The sequence below is a fragment of the Papio anubis genome, chromosome 5 (genome assembly GCF_008728515.1).
Source record: "Papio anubis isolate 15944 chromosome 5, Panubis1.0, whole genome shotgun sequence".
Lineage (NCBI taxonomy): Eukaryota > Metazoa > Chordata > Mammalia > Primates > Cercopithecidae > Papio > Papio anubis.
Window position 1 is genome coordinate 138,805,004 of NC_044980.1, and position 24,967 is coordinate 138,829,970.

Consider the following 24,967-nt stretch of genomic DNA (forward strand, 5'->3'; position numbering starts at 1 on the left):
GTGTTCAAGATGGGCACCAACCTGAGACTTTCTCCTTGAAACAATCAGACCTGAAGAGTTGGGACAAGGGAAAAACAATGGCTGATGTGTTTCAGTGACATTTCCAGCCAGTCCAGATGCTAACTAAAGTTAACCACCTCCTGCCCCATCCCTGATACTCTGAGTAAGGTGGCTTGACATAAGAAAGCCACATAACAACTCTTCCAGCTTCTCAGACATCTCTCGTGAAAGGATGGCAGTTGGCCGGGTGCGGTGGCTCAAGCCTGTAATCCCAGCACTTTGGGAGGCTGAGACGGGCGGATCACGAGGTCAGGAGATCGAGACCATCCTGGCCTACACGGTGAAACCCTGTCTCTACTAAAAAACACAAAAAACTAGCCGGGTGAGGTAGCGGGCGCCTGTAGTCCCAGCTACTCGGGAGGCTGAGGCAGGAGAATGGCGTGAACCTGGGAGGCGGAGCTTGCAGTGAGCTGAGATCCGGTCACTGCACTCCAGCCTGGGCGACAGAGTGAGACTCCGTCTCAAAAAAAAAAAAAAAAAAGAAAGGATGGCAGTAGAAATCTGGAGGGGAAAATGTTAGCTTCCAAAACTCCAGCAGGGGAGGGGAGGCACAAAACTCACCCCTAGGCTGGGCGCAATGGCTCACATCTGTAATCCCAGCACTTTGAGAGACCGAGGAGGGTGCATCACCTGAAGTCCGGAGTTCAAGTCCAGCCTGGCCAACATGTTGAAACCCCGTCTCTACTTAAAATGCAAAATTTAGCCAGGTGTGTTGGTGCATGCCTGTAATCCCAGCTACTCAAGAGGCTGAGACAGGAGAATCGCTTGAAGGCGAGATGGTACCACTGCACTCCAGCCTGGGTGACAGAGCCAAGACTCTGTCTCAGAAAATAAACAAACAAGAAAACTCACCTCTAGATCTGCTTTATATGGCTGGACTGGAATAGCAAATTCAGACAAATGATAAAGTCATCAACAGGGACATGTGTAGAGAAAGAAGAACAGTAGAGATAATAGGGGGAAAATCATTTATTTTTATACCATTTCAGTAAAAACTTAGGAAAAAGCAGTTGTTCTACTCAGAGGTTTGAAAGGAGGGTGTTGGGGAGTAAGGAAGAAGAGTTATCTTGCTCTGTCAAACCAGGGTGTCCTTAGTCATTGGCACTGCACAGATTTCATAGACTTGGGAGGTCCTCATCTTGAGTTCGCGGGCCACCTGGCAGATGGAAAAAGGCCAACAGCAGTGCACCGCCAGCCAGTCTTCACACAGCGTGCCCTAGGGCAAGACCAGAGTCTGTTCTGTTGTAGTCACACAGGCTCATTTTTCTTCCCCAGGGACCTGTACAGTATTACCTCCTGGCCCTTCAACCACGACTTCAAAGGTTCACCAACATCCTTAAGCCAATGCCCAGGGACACTAAGTTGTATAAGTGCCAAGCAGCTGAATTGCTAATCAATACCTGCGATTCAGAGCCCTGCCCTTAGGACCTCTGATATGGGCCTTTATAATTGAAACCACTGATTTCTCTATCAACTTCTTGGTTCTTTCTCTTAGGACCTAATATGTATAATTATTTATTTCTTTGGAGGAGGTAATAAGTGCACATGGCCTAAAATTTCAGTGTAAGAAGGGACAGGAAGTAAAAAATAAGTCCCTCTCTCCAGCCGTCCCCAGCCATCCAGTTGCCTGCCTGGAAGTAATCGTTGTTACCAGTGTCTCGTAACCACTTCCAGATAAATTCTATGTCTACAGAAACATACACATATAAAGTCTTTTTAAATAGTTCCATACTTCTGTGCTTTACTTTTTTTTTTCCCACTTAAAAATGTATCAGTCTGAGCCAGGCATGGTGGTTCACACCTGTAATCCCAGCACTTTGGGAGGCCGAAGTGGGCGGATCACTTGAGACTTTGAGAACAGCCTGGCCAACGTGGCAAAACCCCATCTCTACTAAAATAATATGGTATTTTAATTAACTTATACTTCCTGGTAAAGAATAAAATTTTTAAATGTATTTCCTTTCTCAAAGTTTCCCACTAAGGCATGGTGTGTTTCGACATCCTCACCCACCCTTTTTTTTATTTGAACAATCACAGGTTTGGAAGGCATCTAGGTTTCCATACAGATTCAGGTTCACTTATACCTTCAGACACACTTACCTGTATTTTATGTCTCTCTCTGGTGCCAATTCTCAGTGCAAAGGTGGACCCAGGTAACAACGGCCAACAAAGACACTCTCCATAATGCCTGGCGATGTCACACTCAAGACACATAGGACAGAATAGACCACAGAAACCTGTCAATAACCACATCCAAAAAAGCCAAGGTTCTCAGATTTCTTGGAGCAACTTCACATCTCAAAGAATATTTACAACTTTATGCCACCAGTTTAATGCTGCACTGTCTCCCTACTATCAGACACTGAGAATAAATAACCAATTCCCAAAACTCATTGTATGAAAACTGCCATAACTGAGCCACATCAAAATTGCCTTCTTTTGTTAAACCTGATACAATTCTGTTAGCATTGACTATGGTAATTGTTTTGTTCCTGTTAAGAGAAAAAGCATCAAATAATTTTTTTACAGTTGAATCATAACTGTTGCTTCCATTATGTTCATCTATCTAATTTCAATATTTAAAATAAACACGGTATACTCTTGAATAACAGACATCTATTTCTATAAGTGTAATTGAAAGGTCTTTTTATAGTACACTGACTCTGCCTCCTATTCTTATCAGGGCTTTATTCTATTTCTCAGACCAAGTTATTCAAATTTATGTTAGTGTCTTGGAGTCACTGACATCTGCCAGTTTCAATCTGCAAACTATTAGGGGCTTGTTTCCTTGAACATCGACTGGAAACAATTTGTCATTTATTAGTTCACTCATCTTTACTGATATTGTTTTCTACACATTCTGCGTGAACCTTCCAACGCAGGGGTTCTATTCTAAATATGTTTTGGGTCACAGACCATTTTGAGAGTACAATGATAGCTATGAACTCAGTCCACAAGGGAAAAGAAAACTACACACACATAGACATGCAAAATTGTGCATTCAATTTCACGGAGTTCATGAATTCATTGAAAATTATTAACAGACCACAGGTTAAAAACCCCTGATATACAGTTAAGATGTTATGTCACCTAGCATTGTAAAAGATGACAACTCTGATGAATGCAAATAATTAGGACTGTGAAACCTCAAAAATTCCAAGCTAACCATAATCTCTAAAAAATTTTTAAATAAATATTTTATGGAGTCATAATTTTTATATAAGAAAATGCACAGGCCATACGTGTTCAGTTGGATGAGCGTCAACAATCACATATACCCAAGTAACCAAACGTATGGAACATTGCTCTCACCCCAGAGCTCCTGTGTCCCTTTCCAATCAATCCCAACCCTCCCGTTGCCCACTAGAGGCAACCATTGTTCCAATATCTATTCTTATGGATGAGTTTTGCCTCTTCTTGGACTTCACATAAAATGAAATCATGTTTGCTTTTGTATCTGACTTCTTTCATTCAACATCATGTTTTTGATGCATCTATGCTATTGTGTGCATGTCTCTTTTTTTAGAGTTGAGTCATATTCCATTGTATCAATATTCCACAAATTGTTTCTCCATTCTCCCATTGATAAACATTTGATTATTTCATTTTTTGCTATTATTAATAAGACTGCTATGAAGACTCATCTGTAAGTGTTTACACAGGCGTATGTTTTTTTTTCATTTGGGTGGATTCCTGGAAGGGGAATTGCTAGGTTATGGGGTAGATATATGTTTAACTTTACAAGAAATGACAGACAGTTCTCCAAAATATTAGTACCATTTTAGACTCCCATCAGCAATGCATGAGAGTTCTATTTTATTTATTTATTTATTTATTTATGTATTGATTGATTTTGAGGCAGGGTGTCACTCTGTCACCCAGGCTGGGGTGCAGTGGCACGATCATGGCTCACTGCAGCCTCAGCCTCCCAGGCTCAAGCGATCCTCTCATCGTCCCATCCCAGCCTCCTGAGTAATTGGGACTACAGGCATGCACCACCACATCCAGTGTATTAATCTGTTCTCGCATTGCTATAAAGAAATACCTGAGAATGGGTACGTTACGAAGAAAGGAGGTTTCATTGCCTTACGGTTTCTCAAGCTGTACAGGAAGCATAGCAGCTTCTGCTTCTGGGGAGGCCTCAGGAAACTTACAAACATGGCAGAAGGCTAAGGAGAAGCAGGCATGTCTTACATGGCCAGGGAAAGAGGAAGAGAGCAAAGGGAGAGGTGCTACACATTTTTAAACAACCAGATCTCATAAGAACGTACTCACTATACGGTACCAATTGGGGACGGATCCAACTGTGATTGGATCACAGGGGCAGCTTCTAATGGTTTGGCACCATCCCCCCTTGGTACCATGTAGTAATCTCAGGCCCCATCTCCAACATGGGGGATGACAATCCTATGAGATTTGGTGGGGACACAGATCCAAACCATATCACCTGGCTAACCTTTTTTCTTATTTTTTGTAGAGATGGTGTCTCCGTATGTTGCCTGAACTCCTGGGCTCAAGCAATCCTCCCATTTTGGCTTCCCAAAGTACTGGGATTACAAGCATGAACCACCACTCCTGGCCAAGAGTTCTAATTGCTCCACATCCTCACCAACATTTGCTATTGTCAGTCATTTTTATTTTAGCTACTCTAGTGAGTGTGAAGTAGTCACCATTGTCTTTTAGTGCACCAGACGCAAAGTCTCACATACCATGACACCAGCACACTGAAGAGCTTCCTGACAATGGCCTGCCTCTGGCTACCCCTTGTTCTCCCACAGTGAGCACTTCAAAGTCCCACTCCCAAATTCAGTGACAAAGAGGCAAAAAGCTAGGAATTCTGTATCGTAGACTCTCCAAGCCTCCAGGACTCTGAACTTCAACTTCGAATAGTGGATGAAGTAGCATAATCATACAAAGGGCATGGGGGTGGGGGCAGGGAAGGAAGCAGCCTGCCTTTAAGGATCAGAATGTCTATTTCATCTATTTGGGCGTCTCAAGAGAGTCACTAAATCATCCACTGTAGACATCTCTTGGCCCAAAGCAAACTCTGAATTCAGTCTCAAATAAGACTGGGATACTTCACCCTACACTTAAAAAGTAATCTCAGGTAGACCAGCAGGTCCCACCCAGCCTGGATACTTGTATGAACAGCTTAGAGGACAGCAAATGGTCCAGTAAATTTACTGAGAGTACAGAGTACTCACACTGTATGCAACCTTGAATTAGGGGATTTTGAAATCAATGGCACATAAAAATCAATTGACTCTCACTTTATGTGTGGATTACAAAATAGTGTAAATCCCTGTAAATAAAAAAATTAATCAAAACATGCTTAATTGTAAAGCTGGCAAACTAAGTGACTAATAGTGTTTACACGATTGCCTCAGCTGCACCACTTTAACTGGCAAAGAGAAGTGCCCACCATTCTCAGTAAGTATTTTGTACAGAAATTGTTTAAGTGCATTTGAACTCTTGCACCATATTTTTATGACTCATATGCTTTTTTTAAAAAAAACATGCTTTTGTTTTTAGTTTTAATCTTTTTTGTCATATAATCATGTTATCTAAGTGTTCATTAGGGGGTAGTACTAGATGCTGAAAGAAACATACCTCAAATTCAATTACTGTACTTTGAAGCAGAAATCAGATGTGATTTTTAAAAAACACTATGAAGGACAAATTTTTATTATATAATAGCTAATATTTATACAGAGTTCAATATGTACCAAGCCCTGTTAAAATCACTCTGCACATATTAACTCATTTAATCTTTGCAACAATCCTACAGGTACTCTTCAATCCTACAGGTACTCTTCTTATCCCCATTTTACAGATGAGGATACTGAGGCCCAGAAGATTGAAGTAATTTGTCCAAATTCACACAATTTGAAAGGCAGAGGTGAGATTTAACTCAGGTAGTCTGGTTCCAAAGTCTGAACTACTATACATATTGCCTTATGTTCTCATGTTTTATGTATGTATCTATTATGCCACAGTGGTTGTGGATTGGTGTGCTAGACAGTATCCTATCACTACTTTACATTTATTCCTGTGGGGTAGTCTTAAGTCAGGCAACTTCTTTTTTTTGAGATGAAGTCTTCCTCTGTCGTCCAGGCTGGAGTTCAACGGCACAATCTCGGCTCACTGCAACTTCCACCTCCTGGGTTCAAGCAATTCTCCTGCCACAGTCTTCCAAGTAGCTGGGAATACAGGTGCCCGCCACCATGCCCGGCTAATTTTTTATGTTTAGTAGAGACAGGGTTTCGCCACGTTGGCCAGGCTGGTCTCAAACTCCCGACCTCAGGTGATCCGCCCACTTCAGCCTCCTGAAGTGCCGGGATTACAGGCTGAGCCACAGCGCCTGGCCTCAACTTCTTTAAGAAAGATCCTTTCATCAAGTGTTGCTACTCTGTACTGTGAGGAATGCAGTGGGATATGGACACACTGTCAGGTCACACCCCAAGAAGGGATGCACAAAATCAGGATGATGGGATCCTTTGTTCTAAAGACTCTCTAGGAAAAGACTTTGCAACACATATCACAGGCCAAGGATAAGTATCTAGAATATATAAAGAACTCTTGGCCAGACGCAGTGGTTCACGCCTGTAATTCTAACACTTTGAGAGGCCGAGGTGGGTGGATCATTTGAGGTCAGGAGTTCGAGACCAGCCTGGCCAACATGGTGAAACCCCATCCCTACGAAAAATACAAAAATTAGCCAGGCAGTAGTGGCGTGCGCCTGTAATCCCAGCTACTCGGGAGGCTGAGGCAGAAGACTCCCTGGAGCTTGAGAGGTGGAGGTTGCCATGAGCCGAGATCGGGCCACTGCACCCCAGTCTGGGCAAGAGAATGAGACCCTGTCTCAAAAAAGAAGAAAAAAAAAAACCTACTTCTGCACATCACCATATAGAAGATTAAACAAAAGAAGAAAATGGGCATAGGACATGGGTAGGTAACTCACTGAAAAGCAAATACAAATTGCCAATAATGAAGGCAAAAGGTTGCTCAATGTCATTGAAAATGAATACTAAGACATCCAGAAACCACTTATTATCCATGATAATGCCAATTTTAAAAAAATTGTCAGGCCGGGGGCAGTAACTCACGCCTGTAATCCCAGCACTTTGGATGGTCAAGGAGGGCAGATCACCTGAGGTCAGGAGTTCAAGACCAGCCTGCCCAACATGGCAAAACCCTGTCTCTACTAAAAATACAAAAAATTAGCCGGGCGTGGTGGCAGGTGCCTGTAATCCCAGCTACTCAGGAGGCTGATGCAGGAGAATTGCTTGAACCCAGGGGCGGAGGTTGCAGTGAGCCGAGATCGCACCACTGCACTCCAGCCTGAGCAGCAAGAACGAAACTCTGTCTCAAAAAAGAAAAAAATTGTTAATATGATATATTGTGGGGAGTCATGAAGAAATAGGCACTCCACACGCAGATGGAAGTAGAAATTAGCACAGTCACTTTGGAAGGCATTTTTGCTGAATCTATGAAAATGTTACATCCTCTAGGACCCAGTGATTCCACTTATCAGTGTCCACCCTGGACCAATGCTTATACATGCTCACAAAGAGGCAGGTACAATAGGTACAAGAAAAGTCACTGCAGCATTACTTGTAACTTTAAATTTAAAACAACATGAATGTATATTAATAGACTGAAGTACAAATAAACTATAACGGTACAACAATACATACTGTGGAATACAAAAGACAATTAAGAACCAACAGAGTGCCGGGTACGGTGGCTCACGCCTGTAATCCCAGCACTTTGGGAGGCCAAGGTGGGCGGATCACGAGGTCAGGAGATTGAGACCATCCTGGCTAACACGGTGAAACCCTGTCTCTACTGAAAATGCAAAAAAATAGCCAGGCGTGGTGGTGGGCGCCTGTAGTCCCAGCTACTTGGGAGGCTGAGGCAGGAGAATGGCGTGAACCCGGGAGGCAGCGTTTGCAGTGAGCCGGGATCGTGCCACTGCACTCCAGCCTGGGCAACTGAAAAAAAAAAAAAAAAAGAACCAACAGAGTTAAATCTCTAAGACAAATTTTGAGTTTTAAAAAATCAAACTACATAATGATATGCACAGCAGAATACATAATACCATTTACATTATAAATATAGAGAAATATAGAGAAAAAGATCAGGAAGGAAACTCTCTAAGATTTCAACACTTTGGGAGGCCAAGGCAGGAGGATCACTTGAGGCCAGGAGTTTGAGACCAGCCTGGGAAACATAACAAGACTCCATCTCTACAAAAAAAAAAAAAAATTAAAAATTAAAAATTAGCCAGGCATAGTGGCACACACCTGTGGTCCTAGTCACTCTAGAGGTTGAGGCAAGAGGATCACTTGAACCTAGGAGTCCGAGGTTATAATGAGCTATAATTATGCCACTGTACTCCAGCCTGGGCAACAAGCAACACCCTACCTCTATAAATAAATAAATAAAATTAAAAGAAGGGACATGCTTCCCTTTTCTGTAATGTTTCGTTTTTTGCAAGGTAAATGTATTCATTTGTTACTAGTAAAAAAGAAAAAAATTGTTTTTGTCTTTTTTTTTTTAAGGAGCTCAGGTTCAAAAGGGGTAAATTTAGCTTCTTCCTCTTACACCTAAAGGCCTGGTGGTTATGTAAGCACCCACAGTATAAATGATCCAGGCCTGTTCTCTGAGATGGGCTCCACCCACATGTGTGGAATATTGCTCATTATTCATCCTTCTAACTCATAGGAAAGTCAAGAGAAAGAAAAGAAACCTACACAAAACCAGAGTGTGGAGCCCCAGAGAGTAGAAGTGGGAAAGGTGGGTGGAAATTTCAGCGAGGCACATTTCAGATCAATTATTGCAAAAGAGGCAGAACTTTCTAACAATGAGATGCTCAGAAAAGAAATGGGTCATATTCATACATTGCTGGTGGGAGTGTAAATTAGTACAACTTCCAAATGGAAAGTCATTTGGCAACATCTATCAACATTTAAAATAGCACATACTAGGCCAGGCGCGGTGGCTCAAGCCTGTAATACCAGAACTTTGGGAGGCCGAGACGGGCAGATCACGAGGTCAGGAAATCGAGACCATCCTGGCTAACACGGTGAAACCCCGTCTCTACTAAAAAATACAAAAAACTAGCCGGGCGTGGTGGCGGGCACCTATAGTCCCAGCTACTTGGGAGGCTGAGGCAGGAGAATGGCGTAAACCCAGGAGGCGGAGCTTGCAGTGAGCTGAGATCCGGCCACTGCACTCCAGCCTGGGCGACAGAGCGAGACTCTGTCTCAAAAAAAAAAAAAATAGCACATACTATTTGACCAGCAGGTTTACTCTTTAGTGGTTATCCAACAGACATACTCACACACATGCAAAATGACATCCGTGCAGTGATAGTCATATAGCATTGGTTTGAACGGCAAAGTCTGGAAACCACATAAAGATCCATCAATGGAGATTTTCAGATAAATAAGCTATGGTACATTCATACAATGGAATCTCTGCAGGTTTGTTTTTTTTTTTTCCAGACAGAATCTCGCTCTGTCACCCAGGCTGGAGTGCAGTGGCACAATCTCAGCTCACTGCAACCTCCGCCTCCTGGGTTCAAGCAATTCTCCTGCCTCAGCCTCCCAGGTAGCTGGGATTACAGAAGCCCGCCACAAATCCTGGCTAATTTTTGTATTTTTAGTAGAGACAGGGTTTCACCATATTGGCCAGGTTGGTCTCAAACTCCTGACCTTGTGATCTGCCTGCCTCGGCCTCCCAAAGTGCTGGGATTACAGCACTTGGCAGAGTCACAGCGCCTAGCTGAATCTTTGCCGAATTTTAAGAAATTAGCTCCAGATATGTTGATATGGTCTGATCACCTAGATATGTTTTTCTTCTTTTTTTTTTTTTTATTTTTTTTTAAATTTATTTATTATTATTATACTTTAAGTTGTAGGGTACATGTATAGCATTGCAGGTTTGTTGCATATGTATACTTGTGTGCCATGTTGAATGCCACCCACATGTCGTCATTTACATCCCAGGTATAACTCCCCTGACAATCCCTCCCCTCCCCACTCTGATAGGCCCGGTGTGTGATGTTCCCCTTCCTGAGTCCAAGTGATCTCATTGTTTCAGACCCACCACGGGCGAGAACGTAGGGTGTTTGGTTTCTGTTCTTGTGATAGTTTGCTAGAATGATGGTTTCCAGCTGCATCCATGTCCTACAAAGGGACACAAGCTCATCCTTTATGGCTGCATAGTATTCCATGGTGGCCCATATATGTGCCACATTTTCTTAATCCAATCTGTCACTGATGGACATTTGGGTTGATTCCAAGTCTTTGCTATTGTGAATAATGCTGCAATAAACATACGTGTGCATGTGTCTTTATAGCAGCATAATTTATAATCCTTTGGGTATATACCCAGTAATGGGATGGCTGGGTCATATGGTACATCTAGTTCTAGATCCTTGAGGAATCGCCATACTGTTTTCCATAATGGTTGAACTAGTTTACAATCCCTGTTTTTCTTCTTTTATACTTCTTTCAGAAGAATGTGATGTGAGATATATTATTAAATTAAAATAAGCCAAAGGTGCTAGACAGTATGTGTTTACAGTGCTACCACTTGTATAAATTATACACACACACACAAGCAAAACATCTAGAAGGACAGATACCAAAATATTAACAATATTTATCTCCAAGAGCTGGGATTACAGGATGCTGTTTATTTCCTTTATAGTTTTTTGCATTTTTCTTTTTTATAATGATTATATAATACTTTTATAATTAAACATCTATTTTAACTTTTTAGATTTTTATATCTGTATAAGTATATAGACTATATCTGGACTCAAGTAAAGGTATTTGACTCTGGAGAGAAAAACCAGGTGGATAGAGCGCAAGAATGGAGTACTACTTGCTTTTCATATATGAAAAAGGTAGGTACTTTTGAATTCTGCATTATGTGCATGGCAGTCTATTCAAAATAATTTTTTAAAGTGTGAACTTGGTCCAAAGAAAATGAGCCCTCCTCCCTGGAAGTGCTCAGAAAGTCAAGGCTGTCAGGTCTTGGCATGTTGCAGAGGGGATTTAGGCAAACAGATGGGGGACCAGACAAGCTGACTCGCAAGATCCCTTCTAACTCTGAGGCTCTATGAGTTTTTCAATTAAATACGACAAAGAAGCAAGTGAGAATACAAGTTAAAATTCATTTACGTGTTATTCAGCAAATATGTTTAAGTGTCTCCTATGGTCTAAGTGCTCTGCTGGGCATCAGAGCATTGAACAAGAAAACTGTGGTCCCTGCTTTCAGGGAGTCTACAGGTTACGTGAGATGCGGTGTGAGGACACAAATCCCAGTCCAACGTCTTCTCATGACTCCTTCCTTTTCCAGAAAACCAGGGAAAATTCTGGTTTGCTTTCTTCTTCCCACCTTGGGTATCTGATAATTCCTACTACACATCAGTCTCTTTACTGCCTGGTGCTTACAATGCTCGCTACAGGGAAGCTGTTTGAGTGGCTGATTCTTTCCTATCTTTCAGGTAACAGCCTAAGTCAGCTCCTCAGAGAGGCTGTCCTTTACCCCATTCTCCTGTAATTGCCTTTCATAACACTCTGTTAAATTTCTTCATGGCATTTCTCACAACTGCAATTGTTTTGTTCACAGATTTTTGCTGTTGTTGTTTTGTTTGTTTTGTTTTGAGACAGTTTCGCTCTGTCGCCCAGGCTGGAGTGCAGTCACACAATCTTAGCTCACTGCAACCTCTGCCTCCCGGGTTCAAGAGATTCTCCTGCCTCAGCCTCCCATGTAGCTAGGATTACAGGCATGTACCACCACGCCCAGCTAATTTTGTATTTTTAGTAGAGATGGGGTTTCACCATGTTGGCTATGGTTGGTCTCGAACTCCTGACCTCAGGTAATCTGCCCGCGTTGGCGTCCCAAAGTGCTGGGATTATAGGTGGGAAGCCACCGTGCCCGGCCTATAGATTTGTTTATTATCCATCTCCTCTAAGACACTGTCTCTGACCTATTCACTAATATGTCTGTATCACCCACCTTGTGCCTATACATGGGAAGAAACTCAGTAAACATGGTTGAATCATGAGCTGAATTAGGAGTTGATTACACCTTCCGCATAAACCTTCTCTGAGGCCACATCACAAACACTCCCAAAGCTGGACTGCCCAGTCTTTTACTCACAATGCCACTTAGCAGCCACTTATTTCACTTCAGTTTAATCTTCACATCTGAGCTCTCAGCTACCCTATCTTCAAAGGACACAGAGACACCCATTTGCTAATCCCAGTGCAGTGTGAATTCAGATGAAAACACAGAGGTGGGAAGAAGGAGGCACTTAAAATACATAATTACAATAAAATGAAGAAGCAAAATGTCAAAAAGAAATGGAAATCACTGCTGTTCATAATGTACCCTTTGCTTAATGGATGACAAATTGTAGCAATAATTCTCAGCAATTGAAGGAAAAATGTCCCAGGATGGGAATCTGGCATGGAACAGTCATGAGAAGATCTCCCTTTGTTCCCAAGTCTGTCAAAACGATGTACACAGTGATTTACTCGAAATAAAACTTTGTGGACAAAACAATCCCCAGTTAAAAGTCTTTCTGAATAAGGAGGGGAAGAAATCGAAGACTTGTAGCACTCACACTCCAGCAGCATCCTCAGAATTACAGTGCAGATAATGAGTGTACACAGTAATATATTACCTTTAGGTTTTCTTCTAAGACAATTAACTTTAAAACACTACGAGCAGTCACAACATGGAAGCACAACTAGGGAACAAAAATTACGACACAACATTGGAAATCACCTTGAACCCTATCCATGGCCTTTCCTTCGTGCCAATTGTAAAGAATATTGTATTTCTCCACATAGCCTTTCTTCTCCCCTTCTCACTAGAATGGGCTCTCAAGTGGACAACCAGGGAATCCTCAGGAAGTGTGGTTGGTGTTCCTGAGCGTTGATGCGGGTTGAGAGCAGAGGTGAACAGTGAAGCAATGCTTGAGGCAAACAGTATGGCTGAGAAGTGAGAACTCCTTAACCAGCTTTTCTAGGTGCTCTTAGAATTATGTAGAAATCATTCTGCAGCATCTTATAGAAACCTTCTGACTCATCCACTCTTTGCTCTCAACATGCTGAAGGATAATTTTTTTAAATAACAGTAATATTAATAGCTAAGATTTACTAAGGGCATTGTAATGATATTTTTTTGAATTTTCCTGGTAGCTGCACTCCAATAGTAAATTTAGGAAATTATCCCTTCCTTATTGTGAACCATTTGGTAGGACTATCATTCAGAGAACCCTGGCCTGGTCAAGAAGTAGGCACATGATCCAAGCTGAGCAAATTGAGTTGCTTCCACTAAAACATCAATTCTCAGATGGGGATGACACAAAGATAAAAACATTTAAAGCTGATCGGACTGTCAGCTAGCACCTGATAACAATGCGTCTTGTCCCTTTCTGGGCTTGGCTTTTAGCTGGCTCATTGATTCTATGAGCTATCCTATGGCCTTCTAATGAAATTCGATGTTGGCTTATATATTCATTTCCTAGGGCTGCCGTAGCAAAATACCACAAACTGGTTGGCTTAAAACAACAGGAATTATTCTCTCATGGGAGAATTCTGGAGGTTAGAGGTGTGAAACCAAAGTGTTGGCAGAGTTCGCTCCTTTTGGGGTGTCCGAGGGAAAATCTGTTCCCTGTCTCTTTCCTGGCTTCTGGGGGTTGCTGGCAATTGCTAGAGCTCTTTGGCTTGCAGATGTGTCACTCCAGTCTCTGCCTCTGTCTTCACATGGCCTTCTCCTTTGTGTGTCTGTGTCCAAATCTCTCTCTTCTTATAAATAAGGATTGACTTTAATTCGACTACATTGTAAACACTCTATTTCCAAATAAAGTCACATTCAGAGGTTCCAAGTGAACATGCATTTCAAGGTGACACTACTCAACCTAGTACAGCTTGCAACCCTAAATCCCTAACTGATCCAGTTACGCCTCAAACCAGTGTTAAGAGTGGGTTCTATACATGATCTGTTTTCATCTTTACAGTAACCCTTGAGGTAGGCACCTGTATTATCTTCATTTTAGAGGTGGAAAAATGAAGACCCAAAGGACTTGTTCAACGTTACATGGCCAGTAAGAGCCAGAGTTAGGATTCAAGGTATATATATGATATGAAGCTGTTCTCCTAACCACTACACCACAGTCCAGGCTTTGCCCTAGTTACAAGTGCACTGAAGTTCCCCCAACCGCCAATCATAATCTATGAAAGAAAATGGTCTACTTATTACTCTGGGACCAGATCTGCACATTTGTGCATGGCTACTCTATGCTCTCTGTACCTTAGTACTGGGTGACTACCAAAGTCATGAAAAGAGCAGAGAATCAGGAAGAATTCTGAGAGAACCAGAGAACAGCTTCCATAATTGTCTGGTCAGAAATCCATATGGGTAGCAGTGACAGGAAGAGACTTGCCAAGCTGTGGGTCACAGGGAAGATTCAGCTGAATGAGTACTTACTCAGAGTTCTCTGGTTGGTATGTCCTGTGAGGCTTTAGTACAAATTCAGATCTTCCCAGAAGGCTGCTATATCCTTCAAAAATATTTTACCCGGAGTCTGTTGGATTTTGAACTTAAGAGACTGACCCTCAGCCATCACACATACCCTCCCTCCTCCCAGAGAGAAGCTGTGATCCAATTGCTCCCTAGGGCAAGACCATCAGGTCCTGGAAGGGGATCCTGACATGTGGTACCAAAGATGGGTCAGAATGTCCTAAGGTAAAAATAGAATTGATGAGCTTTGAACTCTAAGCCCAGGGGGGACTCATGTAGCCAAAAGACAGTGTTATTTGCCCCTCTTTAGAGCTGAAAAGTGTCTAACCAGTGTCTGAAAGGATTTCAGTCAAGGAAGGGAGTTTCTTTTTGTGATTGTTCTTGTTGATGTGAGTACTACGTATTCTTCCAAGACAACTGAAAAAAGAAAAGCAAAAAGGAAATAAACATTATCCATTAACCTACCATCTGGAGACATCTGCTATAAATATTTGTATTTGTATTTTTCCAGACATTTAAAAAATGTTTTCCTCTCTCCAAAAAAAAATGGTATCTACTGTGCACAGGTTTGCAATGTGTGTCTTTAACTTAAAAATGTATCCAAATCATCTTTTCATCTCATTAAATATTATTCTACAATATGACTTTTCGTGGCTGTATAATAATTCATTGTGTGGATTCCTCTTGTCGGACATTTAAGTTGTTCCAGGTTTCTGCTGTAATAACTAATGCTGCAAAATTTAATGTTCCTGCTAAATCTTTGCACATGATTTATTTCCTTAGACTCCTAAAAATGTAATTACTGGGTCAAAAGCTGTGCAACAGCTGAAGTTCTTTCTATATGGATTGCTAAACCATCCCCCAGAAGAGTTGTACCAATTTACACTCCCACCAGCACTGGATAAGAAAGCTCATTTTATGCACTTTGCCAACAGTGGAGTCTGTCATTTAGAAATCTTTGAAGGCACCACTTATTCTATAAAAGCATCCATATCTCTGAAAAGCAAGATTTTTCCAGACAAGGAGTACGTTTGAGTCACTGAACGATTAGTCCAGTTATTCTGAAACCATTTAATTTCTTTCCTTGTGCCTGCTGTAGCTTTTCCACTCACTGATGTCTTGGAAAAGAAAATTATAAGGAGGAACTTAAATGAGGAGGAAAAACGTACAAATTCTCCTATCTCTGCAGACACTGAAGAGACCGGTGCTCCAGCCCCCGCCAGTCTGGACAATTGCTGTGATTGTCGTCCTGCCACTGGCTCCCCGAACAGGCTGCTTCACCACAGCACTGGCTGGTACATGGGCCCTGGAGAGTCAAGGATGATGATTAACTTGGAAACAAAGGTGTTTCAGAACAATAACCATTAAGCCAAGTCAGAACCATAAAGAAGAGATAGGGACCCAATGATGCCAAGAGGCTCATAATTCATAGCCCAGATAGACCCTGCCATCTCCCTCCCTTCTCCTCCTCCATCATACCTTCTCTTCTGGCTTTTTGCCTCATCTCTATTAATAGAATTATTGTTCTAAATCCTGACATGCAAATTCAAGCTCAGTGTCCAGTCTACTTCCTCAGTGTTTCAAATAGTTAAATTCACAAATGTGGAATCAAGGCCTCAGTTCAAATCCCAGCATTCCTGGAGGCTTGACCTTGGTTAAGCGACTTTACCTCTCTGCTTTCCATTGATTTTGATGAAAAAACTACCTCATGAGATTATTGTGTCTATTGAAGGATATCTGATTCATTTACTGTGCCCAGGGGATGTGTGATAAAGTAACTCTGAGTGAGCTGCATCTCAAGGATTTTTAACCTTTCCTGAAGGGATACTGAGAAGGAACTGAACTGAATGGGCAGACTGAAACCTGGACTAGGCTGTTGAAGTTGACATGGGTATCATTTAAGTGAATAACCCAGACTTCAGAATATGTCTTGATATCAAATTACTGTATGATTGACCTAGTGGTACCACAAAGTATACTTTGGGTTGATTTTCCCAGAAAGGAATGAATATTCCTATTGTCAATCATTCTGAATTAGAAAATGAAAACCTGGTGGCTGGGCTTCAAAAGTGAGGTAAGGAAAAACTTCTCTTTCTGGGGCTGAAAATCAGTTTTGCCTGAACTTCAACCAAGGGCATGTCTGGAGTGATTTCCATAGTGAAGGGTAAATCGCACCTGGCCTCATAGAAGGGGTGGGTCAAGAGTGGGGTAGAAGGGCCCTAGAATGTCTGAGCCTGTGCAGTGTAGTAATTATTCTGTTTTGTGCTTCTCTTTCGGCAAACCTCATTAAGAGTTTGCACCTGATTTCTGATGTGCTAAGAAGAATTAAAGAAAGAGCCTGCCTCATAGTTGAGACAAAATAAGAGACAGCAGCATTTCTTCCTATAACAGTTGTTGCAGTAGGGTGCGATGGCTTATGCCTGTAATCCCAGCACTTTGGTAGCCAGAGGCGGGCGGATCACAAGGTCAGAAGTTCAAGACCACCTAACCAACATGGTGAAACCCCATCTCTACTAAAAATACAAAAATTAGCCGGGCATGGTGGTGTGCACTTGAAATCCCAGCTACTCAGGAGGCTGAGGCAGGAGAATTTCGTGAACCCAGGAGGCGGAGGTTGCAGTGAGCTGAGATCACGCCACTGCACCCCAGCCTAGGCGACAGAGCAAGACTCCGTCTCAAAAAAAAAAAAAAACAGTTGTTGCAGTAATAGTCACCAAAGTTCAGCACCTGGGACACATGGCCTGGAGGCCAAAGCAGAACGCTCCTAACTACCCTTAAGACAACACCCTGGGGGCATCTTCGAAACAGCTATGGAGCCCACTACCTCAGATTTCTGGCAATACAGCCAATGGAATTTCATGGTATTATAGTATAAGTTACACTGTGGATCTTATTAAGATCCACATCTCTTTTTCATCCCATCAATACTGATCATGTCTACACCTTCCCAAAGATGACAGCACATTAGCTTGTTAAAAAAAAGAAATTCCCAAGCCTTCCCTCAGACCAACTGCACAGATTTCCAAGAATGAGGTACAGAAATCAATATAAAACAAGGCTTTCAGGTAATTTTTAAGCATTCATGCCATTCTGAAACCTGATACCAGTAGATTTGGACACTAGTAGTGGTGACTGCAGTGGTCTCCCACTAGCTAGGTGGTGATGTCAATGCAAGAGAGATGGCAAAAAGTAAAAAAAAAAAGAATAAGAGAATACGATGTAGGGATGTTTGGAACATATTCAGTCTAAATGTCAGTGAGAATCAAGACAATACTTAACAAAGGCCTGGAAATGATGTACCAGAGCTTGGAAGAGAGGTTAGGTTGGAAGTGACCTGTCTAGAAGTGTGAAGTGGAACTATGAAATACCCCCAGCCCTTTTATCCATTAAGCATTGTAGACAGTTCTCACAGTCTGACAAGCTTTTCAAGAAACTACCGTGGAAAAAAAATTAGCTTCAAAATATAAAAACTGCAAATAAATTAATGCTCAATTAAACACAAAAACCTAGCATTATGTCAATTTTATTAATTGCCAAATTTAGAATATACAAATATTTAACATTTTGAAAACAATTTATAAGTTCTCATTTCGCAAAAATTCCCAAATATGAATGGTTGCAAAGCAGCAACTAGTCATAAATAAATGAGTTATTCATAGTCAAACAATCTCAAAAACAAAATTATAAAAATTCTTTCAAGTATTGTACAGAAAAATATATATATATGTGGATATAACAAATGTATGAGTACATTTTAATATGTTTGTTATGATGTAAGTTAGGGCCCATTTCTGCAGACTGCATTGCATTCCCCAAAATGCATGTATGTTGAAGTTCTAGCCCCCAGTGTGAATGTATTTGGAGACACGGCACTTAGGAAGTAATGAAAGTTAAGGGAAGTTGTAGGGGTGAGATCCTGATTCAGTAAGTTTGGTGGCCTTAGGCCAGGCACAGTGGCTCACGCCTATAATCCCAGCACTTTGGGAGGCTAAGGCAGGTGGATTGCTTGAGCTCAGGAGCTCGAGACCAGCCTGAGCAACATGGTGAAACCCTATCTCTACTAAAAATACAAAAAGTTAGCCAGGCATGGTGGCATGCACCTGTGGTCCCAGCTACTTGGGAGGCTGAGGTAGGAGGATTTCTTGACCCTGAGAGGAAGAGGGTGAATGAGCCGAGATTGCACCACTGCATTCCAGTCTAAGCAACAGAGCAAGACCCGGTCTCAAAAAAAAAAAAAAAGAAAGTGGCCTTAAGAGAGATTGCTGTCTCTTTACATGCATGTACAGAGGAAAGGCCACATGAGCACACTGCAAACCAGGAAGAAAGTTCTCACCAGAGTTCAGTTGTGCTGGCACTCTAATCTCAGACTTCCATTCTCCAGAACTGTGAGAAAATTATTTCTTTTGTTTAAGCCACACAGCCTATGGTATTTTGCTACCTCAACCGAAATAGACTAAGACATCTATGCTGATTTGAATTGGCCCTGAAGAAACTACTTTTATATGTCTTATTTCCTCTCCCTCCATATGGCTCCCTGAGGTTGGGGGCATATGCTGTTCCTCCCTGTATACCCAGTATCCCGCACACTACCCTGAAACCTCATGGGTACATGGTAAGTATTTGTTGAATTGGACCAAATAGATTCGCTTGTCTCTTCTGTTATATTTGAGTCCTCCTCAAGGCTAGCTACAAATTTATGTGAACTTTACTGTGTTTCATTCTCTAGTAAAGCCACAGGTCTTGGGCATGAATTGATGAAATACAAGCAGAGCGTAGCCTAAAATTTAGCTTTCTGCATGCCTCCATACAAAGGCATTTACCTTTCAATGTGATGGCCACAAGTTGGTGCTTCCATCATTAGGCTAAGAGCTTCAATCATCTTTTAGTAGAGGGATTTCTTAGGGCTAAATGCATGGATTAGGAATGAACCATTTATAGCTTGCAGCCTTCGAACAGAATTTTTGCTTCTAACTCAGTATTATGTGTGTGACACCATTTATTATAGCAAGGAAGACTGTGTTCTATCCATTCCAAATCAAATAACTAAGAGGATAGCTTTTCCTTAGTGGAAAAAAAAAATGGTTTTTTTCTGTGTTTACCTTTTTTGTGTGTGTGTGTGTGTGTGTGTGTTCTTTTTTTGAAACAGGGTCTTGCTCTGTCACCCAGGCTGGAGTTCAGCGGCATGATTATGGCTCTCTGCAACCTCGAACTCCTGGGCTCAAGAGATCTTCCTGCCTCAGCCTCTCAACTAACTGGGACCACAGGCACATGCCACCATCCCCAGCTAATTTTTTTTAATGTTTTGTAGAGATGAGGGTCTTGCTTTATTGTCTAGGCTGTTTGTCTAATTTTGAACTCAAGGATAAATATATTATTTATTTCCTTAATACCGAGTCTTCGGTTATTTTTATATTAAAATGTTTGAATTGACATACATTGGCTAAGACATTTCAGTTCAAAATGATTGCTCACGTGTTGTAATTAAAATAACAACCATAGCTACCGTTCACTGAGTATCTTCCATGTACCAGGAACTCAGTAGTTCATTAAGAACTGAAAGATTATTCAGGGGCTGCTACAGGTATCAGACTCAAGTAGTTTTTGTAGCTTCCTAGACAGATTTTCTATATTCTACACTCAGGGAATCTTATGCTACCATGAAGAACAGGAATGAGTATGCAAACAGTGGATGAAGCTTATGGCCACAAAGCTCTGCTAAACCAGAGATGCTCATTTACCTATCAAATTTCACAAGTTCTTCATCTAGTAGAAAGAGCAAAGATTTTAATTTCAGACACAAAAAAGTTCAAATAGTTACATTCTAGTTGTTTGACCTTAGAAAACACAACTTGTCACAACCCTCAGCTCTGGTCTCCTCCTCCATAAAATTGGATTTAAAATATCCTAGCTCCTCAGTTGCCAGAGTATTAGACAAGATCATGTACCTGACACGTAGTAGGCATGAAGTTGATGGCCACTGTTATTATTCGAACTTCAGGATCTTGTGTATGCTCTAGGGCACTCTGTATACTTTTCTCAGAAACAAAGGAAGGAGAAAGGAAAGCTGGACCAGATTTTCAGTTGTCATATGTGCTACCCAAATGCCTTAAGATTCAGAGTGATGGCCAGGCATGGTGGTGCACACCTAAAATCCCAGCTACAAGGGAGACTGAGGTGAGAGGATTGCTTAAACCCATGAGCAAGATCCATCTCTTTTTTCTTTTTCTGAGACAGTGTTTCACTCTTTCGCCCAGGCTGGAGTGCCATGGTACAATCTCGGCTCACTGCAATCTCCACCTCCGGGGTTCAATCGATTCCCCTGCCTCAGCCTCCCTAGTAGCTGGGATTACAGGCATGCACCACCACACCAGCTAATTTTGTACTTTTAGTAAAGACGGGGTTTCACCACGTTGGCCAGGCTGGTCTCAAACTCCTGATCTCAGGTGATCCGCCCACCTCGGCCTCCCAAAGTGCTAAGATTACAGGTTATGAGCCACTGCGCCTGGCCTCAGACCCCATCTCTTAAAAAAAAAAAAAAAAGATTCAGTCAGGGTAACCAATCATTCCAGTTGGCCCAGGACCAAGGGTTTTCCCAGGATAGGGAACTTTTAGTGCTAAAACCAGTACAGTTCCAGGCAAACCAAGATGGTTGGTGACCCTAACCCTCAGAAGCTGAGGGAGGCTTTAACTCAGGAGGTAGGAGGCTAACTCCTGCTAAAGTTTGATAGATGAGATACATACTTTTCCCCCTTTTTGACTTCACTCAATTCCTCTTCCTCTTCTAGCACAAGCCCTACCAGCTCTCCCACATGCCTGGTCCTTCGGCCTTGATGTTTCACGTCACTCTTCCGTAATCACACCTGGAAGTACTGAGAAATCATTTTGCCTTGCACCTAGGCCTCCTTGAATATTTCCAATTCAGCTGAAGCCAAAACCCTTGAGTTTTTATTTCAAACGGGTAGAAATGATTGGCAGTCTCTAAAAATAAACTTCTGCTTGGTCAGGGTTCCACATTTTAAGTTAAGAATAAATAAATACCATTTCACCCAAGCCAGCCCTTTTCTTGTCACCAGCCAAGAAAGGCCAGAAGGAACAAATCAGGTGCCCTTTTTCAAGTTTACATGGAGAAAAGATATCAACCACTTTCTTCCCAAGCCCAGTTTTCTTTTCCCTGGCTCCTTGTAAGCAGAGGTTGATTTGATAGACCAACTAAAGAGCAAAAGCTAGGGGAAAAATTCATCCTATTCCCTACCTCAAGCTGGAAATAAAATATTGTTCATCTTCAGATGACATACATGACAACAGAGGTGAGTGTATATTGAGTAAGGAAAGATCCTCAGGAGACTTGAAGAAGTTACTTCCAAACCAATTCATAGTGAGAAGTGTTTTCTTGTCGCTTGGGCTATCCTTTTTCCCTTCGGCAATAAGCTGGCTTCTAAACTTAGGATTAGTCCAAAGTGAAACATCTCTTGAAAGAATGTTCCCTTAATATTCTGGAACCTGAGGTCATAGCAGTGTAACTGACAGACATCTTTTTTCTTAAAAGACAGGTATACACCTAACTGTGGACACATTCATCTTACTAATCTATAGGGAGATACTGCTGGATTATAGAGTAAGTAGAAAAAGAAAAAGACTTATCTTTGGTGGAAAACTCTTTAAGAGATGCCTCTAGTAAACATTTATCTAGCTAAGTGCCACTTGACTGTTCCTTGGAAGATTCCGAAGGCTGCAGATTTCTGCCATGCCATGTGACTGAGAAGCAGCAGGGACCTCTCTTCATCCCCAGAACTGCTGGTCCAATTTAGCAAAATAATGCAAGTCCCACAGCCAACCCAAAAGTGGAGCAAAAAAACGTCTTTCAGGGAAGGTATTGTATTTGAATCCAACTTATGAAAGGTGGTCTCCTCAAGTTTGAGCTATGGTAGATTGCCACAAGCCTCAAAGCCTTTTCAGAACTTCTAGAAATTCTCTGCTCTTCCATTAACTTCATTGGTAATGCCAGGAAAGTGGTGTTTCTTCTTTCCTACCCAGTCCATATGGAATCTAGTAACCAAAGCAGAGCTTGCCTGGTGATGTCCTCACAACACCTCTGAATCATGCTTCTAGAACACATCTTATGGATGTGTGGACCCTAGAAACATTGGGAAATATCCTAAGACAAAAAATTAGGCAAAATTTCACGTTGAGGAAAGGCATCTGCAATCATAATTCGACATTACATTAGAAAGACATCAGGAGGATACTGCCAATTATACCACATATTCTTTTCATCAGACCCATAGAGAATGGTTGTTTAGGGTTCTGAACTTCAAAGCATTTACTTGAACCAGTTTGTTAGGAAAAGCCTATAATACCTTCCAAATCAAGATTCCTCACAAGAAACAGTTTCATAACTGCCTTCAATCAAGGGAGACCAGCCTGGGCAACTTTCATTGTCTTCTTAAATGTAAGGATGCACCCTATATTAAGGACAGGTATGTTTTTTCTGCTTACTACTCTATTCCAAGTGCTTACCAAAGTGTCTGGCACATAAAAAGCTCTCAATAATTTGTTGAATAAATGTGCCCTACATGAAAATTCAGGTTTATAAAAATAACAGACATTAAGAGGTGATACTAGCTTTGCAAAAAAAAAAAAAAAAAAGATTTACAGTAAGATTCCTTTGAAGAATAAACCACCATTGTACATGTAAGCTATGACTCCATATTTTTACATTTCATTTGCACCCAACTTTTCTAATCAAATGTCTATTGTATGAAGTGACTAATCCACATGCTACACAGCTTTTTCACTTAAAAATAAAATGAAAAGAATAAAAAAGGCATGTGCTTTACAAAAGAATGCCAAATATTTATGAAAAAGAAATAATAGCATTAGAATATCACCATTTCCCAACATAACAATTTACCAGGAAGGAACTTCAGAAGCATTAAAACCGTTAGATAAAAAAGATTGAGAACTGAATATTCTCAAGGTGCCAAAATATAACTATTCCACATATTTCTAATTGCAAAATAGAAAATGTACCTTAACTATGAAAAGTTCCAGAAGTACTCAAAATGTATGTTTACATTGGAAAGTTCTGAAAGTGTAAAAAAAAAAAAAAAAGTACCCTTACAATAAAAGCTCTGGGTGTGATTTTAACAAATATGCCTTTACATCAGAAGGTCCTAGAAGTGATCAAAATGTATCTTTAACATTACCCTTCACCCTTCCTCCATGATTGTAGGTTCCTGAGGCCTCCCCAGCCATGCCTCTTGTATAGCCTGTGGAGAAGAGTCAATTAAAACTCTTCTTTAAATAAATTACCCAGTCTCAGAGGTAGTTTTTTATAGCAATATAAAAACATACTAGGCCAGACGCAGTGGCTCACACCTGTAATCCCAGCACTTTGGGAGGCTGAGGCGGGCAGATCATCTAAGGTCAGGAGTTTGAGACCAGCCTGGCCAACATGGTGAAACCCTGTCTCTACTTAAAAACACAAAAATTAGCCAGGCGTGGTGGCAGGCACTGTAATCCCAGCTACTCGGGAGGCTGAAGCAAGAGGATCGCTTAAACCTGGGAGGCGGAGGTTGCAGTGAGCCAAGATCATGCAACTGCACTCCAGTGTGGATGACAGAGCAAGACTCTGTCTCAAAAAAAAAAAGAAAGAAAGAAAGAAAAGAAAACACACTAATACAAGCTCTATGCACACAGCAGAGGGCCATTACAAACCTTATTGATGCTATAAATTTTGGGGTGAAGTATTTTCTACCCGAGTGGGGTCCACATAAACTTCTCCTTTCTCTGACCTCCTAATGGCCCTGGTAACACTGGCCTTAGTCAAATACATTCCTGTTTTCCATGCACGAATTCCTAGTCGTCTACGTGTACTGCAATGAAGATGGAGGCCAGGGCTCTAATTCAACTCTGCTGCTAATATATAGGATACTGAGCGAGTCACTTTGACCTGTTTCTTCATGTGGCTTCCTTGCTATTCCTTCAGCACCACCAGCTACATGCCCCCCCCCCATCAAAGAAAAAATATGTGGCTTTTGACTATATATGTGCTAACAAAACTACACATGCATTTACCCTCAGACCCACAAGCCCACTTCTACAAATTTACTCTGAAGATGTACTTCCACAAAAGTGAAATGACATATTCATGAGGTCACTCACTGTATCATTCTATACAAATTCTATAAAATATTAAAAACTTAGAAACAACCTATATGTCCATCCATGGAGACTGGTTGAATAAACTATGGTACACCTTTACAATAGTATTACATGAGCGAGGGAAAGAAGAGGGGCAAAACAGGAAGGAGGGAAGAAAAAAGAGAAAAAAAGATTTTTTCTTTTTAAAGAGACA

The 24,967-nt window shown here is 41.4% G+C and overlaps 1 protein-coding gene across 1 annotated transcript; it reads right to left on the bottom strand.

Moving 5' to 3' along the window:
* Positions 1 to 1,014: 1,014 nt before the first annotated feature.
* On the bottom strand, positions 1,015 to 23,956 carry PLAC8L1 (PLAC8 like 1). Its single transcript, XM_003900303.5, has 4 exons — positions 21,863 to 23,956; positions 15,780 to 15,916; positions 2,161 to 2,297; positions 1,015 to 1,276 (listed from the first exon to the last, which is right to left on the bottom strand). Exons 1-4 carry the CDS (start codon positions 21,982 to 21,984, stop codon positions 1,136 to 1,138), a joined length of 537 nt encoding a protein of 178 aa, XP_003900352.3. The 5' UTR covers positions 21,985 to 23,956; the 3' UTR covers positions 1,015 to 1,135.
* Positions 23,957 to 24,967: the final 1,011 nt, after the last annotated feature.